Source organism: Andrographis paniculata, unplaced genomic scaffold (genome assembly GCF_009805555.1).
Source record: "Andrographis paniculata isolate CXL003 unplaced genomic scaffold, ASM980555v1 Contig83END, whole genome shotgun sequence".
In the NCBI taxonomy this organism is placed as follows: domain Eukaryota; kingdom Viridiplantae; phylum Streptophyta; class Magnoliopsida; order Lamiales; family Acanthaceae; genus Andrographis; species Andrographis paniculata.
The window spans coordinates 969,356-977,323 of record NW_026137621.1 but is presented as its reverse complement, the minus strand read 5'-3'; the positions used below and the strand labels follow the sequence as shown (position 1 = coordinate 977,323).

Sequence of the window (7,968 nt, the reverse complement as noted above, 5' to 3'; positions counted from 1 at the left end):
GTCCCAACACAGTGGAATCAAGTGCCTGAGTCTTTTATGCCATAACCACGAATTTTCAAGTGTGTGAGCATTCATGGCGACATTTCCTCCATACTTGAAAACAAGCGGAAAACTTTTATTTCTCTCCATCTCAATTGAGGCGACTAGCTGTGGTGCATCACTTTTATCAAATATTTTACAGAAACTATCCTTAAAATTTATGGTATATCCATGGTCCACAAGTTTCCCAACACTCAACCAATTTTGATCCAATTCTAGAACAAGTAAAACATCACGAATGTACTTCGCCCCCTTCTTTGTTTGCACACAAATTGTACCTTTTCCAAGCGCCTTTGATACAGCTCCATTTCCCATCTTCACTTGTGAGTCTATGGAGCTATCCATATCCACACAAATTTATTTATCTCCCGTCATATGATTACTACAGCCGTTGTCCACGTACCATACATCATTCTTGTATTCCGCTACACTTTGACAAGCATAAAACAAATTCCCTTAACTTTCCCTTCAGAAAAATGGGCCGACTGCTGCTGATTTTCGCTCTTGCAATCTTTCTCCTTATGACCGAATTTTTTACAGTGGTAACATTTTGGCTTGCCTTTAAACCAAAAATCATCCGAACGATGACCAATTTTCCCACAAATTATACAATTCTGGGAATCGGTTGAGTTCCCTATTCAATCAAAGGCTTGCCTTTTTCCATCGACATTGTGTCTTGGTCCACTTCTTGAACTTCTTCCTCAGCCTCGACCTTGTCCACCACCATATCTGCTTCCCCCTTTGTTATCACTATTTTCACTTTTTTTTTCACCTTTTTTAGTACCCAAATTTAGCTTAGTTTGGAAAGCACTATCGATTGATTTTTCGGAGTGTCTTTCTATTATCTTTTCATAGGCTTTTAACGAACCCATCACATATTCGATCGTCAATGATGGAATATCCTTAGTTTCTTCAATGAAAGTGACCATGCTATCATAACTGGGAGGCAAACTAACCAGAATTGTTTCCACCACTCTGCTATCTCTAATTTCCTCACCAAGCCATCTCATTTGATTAATAATACTCATCAACCGAGTGTAGTAATTCTGAACACCTTCAGATTCCTTCATTTTTAAAAATCTCCAATTTCCTTCTAACTGTTTGAAGATGAACATTTTTTACCTTCAAGTCGCCTTGGAACTCCTTTTGAAGGATCTCCCAAGCTTCTTTCACGGTGGTTGCTTTCATAATCTTGAGAACAACTCCGTCGATAGACCTTGTTGGATAAACGAGAGAGCTTTTGCATTCCTCTTTCGATTCTCCTTCAATATTTTTCGTGCTGCATCATCCAAAGTCGTTGGGTCTTGAGGTTCTTCAAACCCATCTTCAATATACTTTCACAAATCCTTGGAGATGAGTATCGTTTTCATTTTCACCACCCAGTGGTAATAATTTTCTCCAGAAAAAATGGGAATTGGTTGTACATCACTTGTGTTGGACATTTTGAAAGGTAAATGTTGAAGTGGATAGAAAAAGAATAAACATAGTGCTCTGATACCACTTTTTTTTAATTGAATAATAGGTGAACCAAGGAGGAAGACCGAATATTATTTCATATTTTTAATTTACTTACATTAGCACACTTTTATTCTAGGTGGAAGACCTTTCTAGACATAATAAATTAATTGCATCTCTTATAAACCAAGAGTCTAGAAAATATAATAAAAACCATAAATCAGATCATCATAGCACATTAATCAACATGCACTTTTACTTCTGCCCGAAGAGTAGCGGCCTGCACCATAGTCCGGAGATGTCATTGGGGGACTTTACCGGGATCAAGAATCACGACCGGCGGAAGCATTGCGAGAAGATGTGGGAGTGCACCAAGTGCTCGAATAAGTACACCATGAAGTCGGATTGGAAGGAGCAATGCAAGACGACGTGCAAGACCCAGGAGTACTACTGCGGCTGCCAAATTTAGTTTACACATAATACCTAAACACCTTAAATCACGTTCAATCAAACAGACAAACCCTAACAATGAACACAAACAAGAACAAAAACAACATAAACTCACCTTGTAAATAGGGTTCCGCCACGACAGTAGTCCTCCTTCCTCTCGCATGTCAAGCGTATTTCATTGAACACTTTGTCCCCTTCCTTTCCAATCTTGCCAAAAAATTGTGAGCTCTTTTGTGCAATAGCAGATTCTAACCCCTTTGACAACCCTTGTTGCAAATCTTGCAGACGCATTGATTAGTCGCGAGTAGGGTTCTTGCTGACGGCTTCTGAATTAGGATATGGCCCAAAAACAGAAAAATGAAACAATTAACACATCACTAAGATTTTAATTGATTAATTTATCGAGTTTCTTGTTGATCGTCATATTAATCTGACTGAAAATTTAGGGTAATTTTTTATATTTGAAAGATAAGGTTTTCGTGCACACTATGGAGCTCGATCTGAGTGGGATCTCTTTTGCCTTACCACAGGCTTGAATTGCTCAGAAGCTGCACCCAAATTCGACATGATTAATTCCAAAATCACTCGAAAACATAGAAAGAGATAGTTTTATGTTCTTAGATTTATCTTGGTGGAGCAACTTTAGGAAATTGGGGAAGGGTATAAATTAGGCTTTTAATGTGGGAGAGCAATAAAAAATTGAAGTCGAAACAATGGATGGTCTGGTCCAGTTCAGATTCAGTGTGATAAAAGAGGAAAACTGTGAGAATTGGTGGAACTGGATAAATTGGTAGTTGAAATTGACAAAGAAGTTGAGAGGTGTAGAATTGAAGTTAGTGAAGATCCTAAAATTAGGTTTGTGTGTCATTTGTTTATTAATAATCTATTGTCGTCGTCAGGTCCGTTCTTGACATTTTTTAGGTCTCGGGCAAAATTGAAATAGTGGAACTCTAAATATATATTTTTATATTAGCATAATAACAAAAATAATTTTATACATGTAAATGTAAAAATAAAATTAATTTTTTATATTAAAAGATCAAAATTTATATATAAAATTAATATGGCATTTTTTAAGTATAAAATTAATTTATAGTATAATTAATAAATAATTCAAAAAAATACTGGATTTAATATTTTTTAAAGAAATTTTTTATAAATAGTCAAAACCTTTGAAAGAAAATTTTCCAACAAAAGTGTTTATTTAGGGTGTTTTGTTTTGTATTTTGGTTTGAATTTTTTTTTTTTTTTGATGTAAGGTATAACATATTATGTAAAAAATATAATTATAAGTAGTTTGTGTAGTATATTAATTTTTTTGAAAAAAGTATATTGAAAAACTTTTCGGTAAAGAAATAAACCCAATGTTTATGTAATACACATTTCTTTAAAAATATTACAAAAAATATAATAGAATGTAAAAATTTAAATATATAAAATAAAAAATAAAAATATAAAAAACACACAAAATATTATTCTCCAATCATATCTTCATAATTTTACGTAATTCACAAAAAAAAATATATAAAATCATACAATTAAATAAACACACTAAAATATACAAATAAATAATTAAAAAAATTAATATAAACATAATTTATTTAAAAAATAATATGAAATAAATTTTTTTATTTAAAAATTATAAAACATTCACTAATAATAGTATATATTTATATATTAGTATATAAGAGTATATATATATATAGATATATAGATATATTTTGGGGCTCCTATATGGCCCCTAAAGAAAATGGGCCCTGGGCCGGGCTGGTCGTTATCTTTGAGATTATGGCGGCTTCTGGTCAGTTCAATTTTATTTTGTTCTATTTGATCTTTGGAATTATCGATTTGTTTATTTTCGAAAGAAGACAACTCTGACTGTGAGCAAACAATCTTTTTCGGCATCCAACTGTTTTACATTTATTTGTTGGTAGCATTTTATTTATGTTTTTGACAAAATATTTTTAAAATGTGTCATTGCAGATAATATATTAGTTATTTGTATAATGTTATTATAATAAAATTTGATCTGTCAGTGATATTTTTGCTTTATTTAAATATATTCTATAAATATTTTATATTACTTTTATATTATTGCATATATTACATCTAAATTTTCTTAGAAAAAATAATGCTTCACTAGACCATTATTTATTTATCTATTTATTTTGTCATTTTAATCTATCCACAAATAATCTATCATTGAGTTTCATAGTGAGGGGATGAAATATTCAGACCCAAAACAATCAATATTATTTGATTGTAATCGCCCACAGGCACGGCATGATGATCATTCATTCCACCTATTGTCCAGCGGCCTGAAATGAACAATACAGCCTAGACGTCGCCACGGTCACCATTCCTCAAGAAATGCTGAAGGTTCTTCGATAAGATGACAATGAGGGCTGTCGAAGCTGCGCCGTGATTGGTGAAACTGATCTTGAGGCTCCTGCTTAATCTGTGGATGGAGGTGGGGACTTCTTGCTGTCATCTGGTGGTGCTGAGGGTCATTGCAATCGGTGTCGCCAAAGAATTCGCTAGCTTCTCGAACAGCACAGAATACCTTGTGGGCTTTGTAACTATCCTTCTTGAAATATATATCATTCAGAAGAAATTTTCATACATCAGGATCACGATTAAAAAAAAATGGCACGTGTTGTCGCTTGCTTCATTGTATTAATACATCTGATGTACGAGCCATGGTGATTTAGGTTATTATATGTGTCCATATGCGTAATTTACAAGTGTTATTACTAACTTGTGTTTCTCTACATGGGCGTTAATTCCACGTAGAGTGTGTTTGTTTGGAGGTTAGGACTTTGAATTTGAATTTTTAAATATTTTGAAGTAAGAATTTTTAAGTTATGTTTGTTTGGAGGTTTCAATTTTGTAATGTTTAGTCTAATAGAAATATTATTATATTTAAAAATATGTATTGATGTGATTGTTTGAATTAATTAAAATTTTAATATTATAAAATATTATGAGTAATAATTAAATATAGAATATTTTTAGTTTGGAAATTTAAATTTTGTAGGCTTTGTTCTATTATTTCTTCCACGGGTTTTTCCAAGAAAATTAATGAAACTAAACATATTCATTATTTTTATATTTTTTACACAATTTTCTATACTTCATATCAAAAAATTTACTTTTCAACAATCTCACAAAACAAACACAGCCGTAATAATTATGTTAATAAAAGATTATTTTATTAAAAAATTAATATATTTATGTAACAATTTAAATTAATTATAATTTAAATATTATAAACTATTATGAGTAATAATTAAAATTAGAATATTTTCTTTTTATTTTAAAAAAAGGTACACCACCGGCCGACCTCCCCCACCCATTCTACCTCTTCGACTTCAAAACAATAGTTGAAGGGTCATTCAATTTCTTGAGGTACAACTTTGGTTGAAGGAGTCCAACCAAGTTGTACAGCTTCTCATTTTTCTTCACCAAGCGTTAACAAGTAAGCGTTTATCATATTTTTCTAGTAACTATAGTTGTTGCCATTGAATATTGGTAGACAAATGAACGAAGTTGTTTTACGACTCTTCTTAAACCACAGACAGATGTAAAAAGGGGTTTTTTATTTCGCATAATACAACACACAAAACCATTTCATTTTAAAATTTTAATATTTAAAATCAAAATCTTACAAGTAAACAAACTAAGTAAATAAAATATATATTATATATTTTGTTACTATATGCATATTGTATTTTTTAATAATATTTACGAAGAATCATTCCACTTAAAAATAGTAAGTGAACAAACCGTATTTTTTCTTAATTGACATTATTTTTTTTATCATTTATCCCATTAATAAAAAAATAAAAATATTAAAAATTTATAGAAAAATTATTTATTGTCAAAATTAAATATTAAAAAACTCAAATTTGTTCACTTTGTTTTAGGTGACACAATTTTGCGTAAATATTATTTTAAAATTATAATACTCACTCCGTCCTCTGCCGCAAGGTTGCGATTTGATTTTTGTGTCATTATACTTACATTAAAAATATTCTTATATTTGAATAATTTACTCTAAAAATATCATTGTATTGGTATTATAAGAGACTAATAAACATATTCTTGTCTTTTCTTCTCGATTTGTACTACGTCTTGATATAATATTTAATATTCAAAGATCAACATGCAAAAAGTCAATGACAACCTTGCAGCGGGACGGAGGGAGTATACGTATTGTTTTAGGCGTATATAGTATCAGCTCGTAGAAAATTAAAATAACTTAACATGAAATATTATTTCTTTTGTTCCTAATGTAATCAAAATGACCCTTTGAGGTTTTGTAGTAGATTAAGAAATAATAATATTTTATTAATTAGTGGAAGTGTAATAATTTTTGATATTTTGATCTTGACTTTATGTATAAAGTAATTATATGTATAATGATATGTTTTTAACTATATAAATCAGACTCGATACACTCAAACATAAGTAATATAATCTATAGATAAGACCAAATCTAAATATAAATCTACTAAATCTAAAATCAAATATTTAAATTATCTCAACATCCCCCTCAAACTCAAGTGGGTGCTATAGAAACCAACTTGAGTTTGTCCAAGAGCAATCGGAAGCGGCTTGGAAAAAGAGACTTGGTGAAGATATCTGCTATCTGATCTACGGAGGAGACCGAAACGAGATGGACAACACCACCGACAACATGTTGTTGAATGAAGTGACAATCAAGCTCAATATTTTTGGTGCGCTCGTGAAAGGTATCATTGTGGATCATCTTCAAAGCACTCTGAATGTCGCAGTGAAGAGCCGTAGAAGATGACTGAGGAACACCAAGATCAGTGAGTAATTGACGAAGCTATAAAACTTCTGACATAGAATCAGCAAGGGCACGATACTCGGACTCGGTACTCGATTGAGAAACTAAAGGTTGCTTCTTATTGCACCAAAAGACGTGAGAATCACCCAGGAAAAATCAGAAACCAGTGCTCGAATGATGATCAGTAGGATCACCAACACAATCAGCATTAGAGTAACTGCTGAGAGTCAAAGACGGGTGACAGAAAAAGTTTGAACAATGCAGAAGAGTACCTTTCACGTAACGAAGAATATGTAAGACGGCAGAGTGGTGAGAGTTCCTCGGAGCGGCCATGAACTGACTCACAATATGAACTTCATGAGTGATATTTGGTCGAGTGACACTCAAGTAGATCAAGCTCCCAACAAGTTGACGATAGAGGGTAGGGTCATCAAGAAGAGAGCCATCATGAGGAGTAAGTCGAACGTCGTAGGCAAGTGGTGTAGAGGCTACCTGGCAGTCTGTGAGACCATCTCGAGGAAGGAGACCGGAGGCATACTTAGCCTGAGAAAGAAAGAGACCATCAGGAGAATTAGAGACTTCAAACCCCAAGAAGTAACGAAGGGGACCCAAGCTCTTCATCTCAACCTGTTTGCTAAGATATGTCCGTAGATCAAAATACCAGACACATCATCTCCCGTGATAATCATATCATCAACATAAAGCAAAAGTATAACTATCCTAGATGAAGAACGGCGAAGAAATAGGCCAGAGTCGTAAGCGCGTGTGGCAAAACCAATCTTCAATAGTGTAGCAATAAATGTGGCATACCAAGCTCGAGGGGCCTGCTTCAATCCATATAAAGCGCGACGTAAGCGACAAACCTTTCCAGGAGACGAGAAACCTGAAGGGGGTGTCATATAAACTTCTTCAGAAAGTGACCATGTAAGAATGCATTCTTGACGTCTAACTGAAGAAGAGACTACTGACGAGAAACAACAAAAAATAGTAGTGAGACGAGCAAAGGGAGCAAAAGTCTCCTCATAGTCAACTCCATACTCTTGGGAATAACCTTTGACCACCAGACGAGCCTTCTAGTGCTCAATGGAACCATCGGAATTAGTCTTGATTTTGAAAACCCACTTGCACCCAATAGGTGTCTTGCCAGAAGACAAATCTACTAAATCCGAAGTGTGAGTTTTTGCCAGAGCCTTAAATTCCTCAGTTATAGC

At 33.1% G+C, this 7,968-nt stretch overlaps 1 protein-coding gene across 1 annotated transcript; it reads right to left on the bottom strand.

The window, feature by feature from the left end:
• Positions 1-1,765: 1,765 nt before the first annotated feature.
• LOC127241892 (uncharacterized) lies at positions 1,766-2,291 on the bottom strand. Its single transcript, XM_051261162.1, has 2 exons — positions 2,060-2,291; positions 1,766-1,950 (listed from the first exon to the last, which is right to left on the bottom strand). The coding sequence occupies exons 1-2, from the start codon at positions 2,233-2,235 to the stop codon at positions 1,818-1,820; spliced, it is 309 nt and encodes a 102-aa protein (XP_051117119.1). The 5' UTR covers positions 2,236-2,291; the 3' UTR covers positions 1,766-1,817.
• Between the last annotated feature and the right edge of the window lie 5,677 nt (positions 2,292-7,968).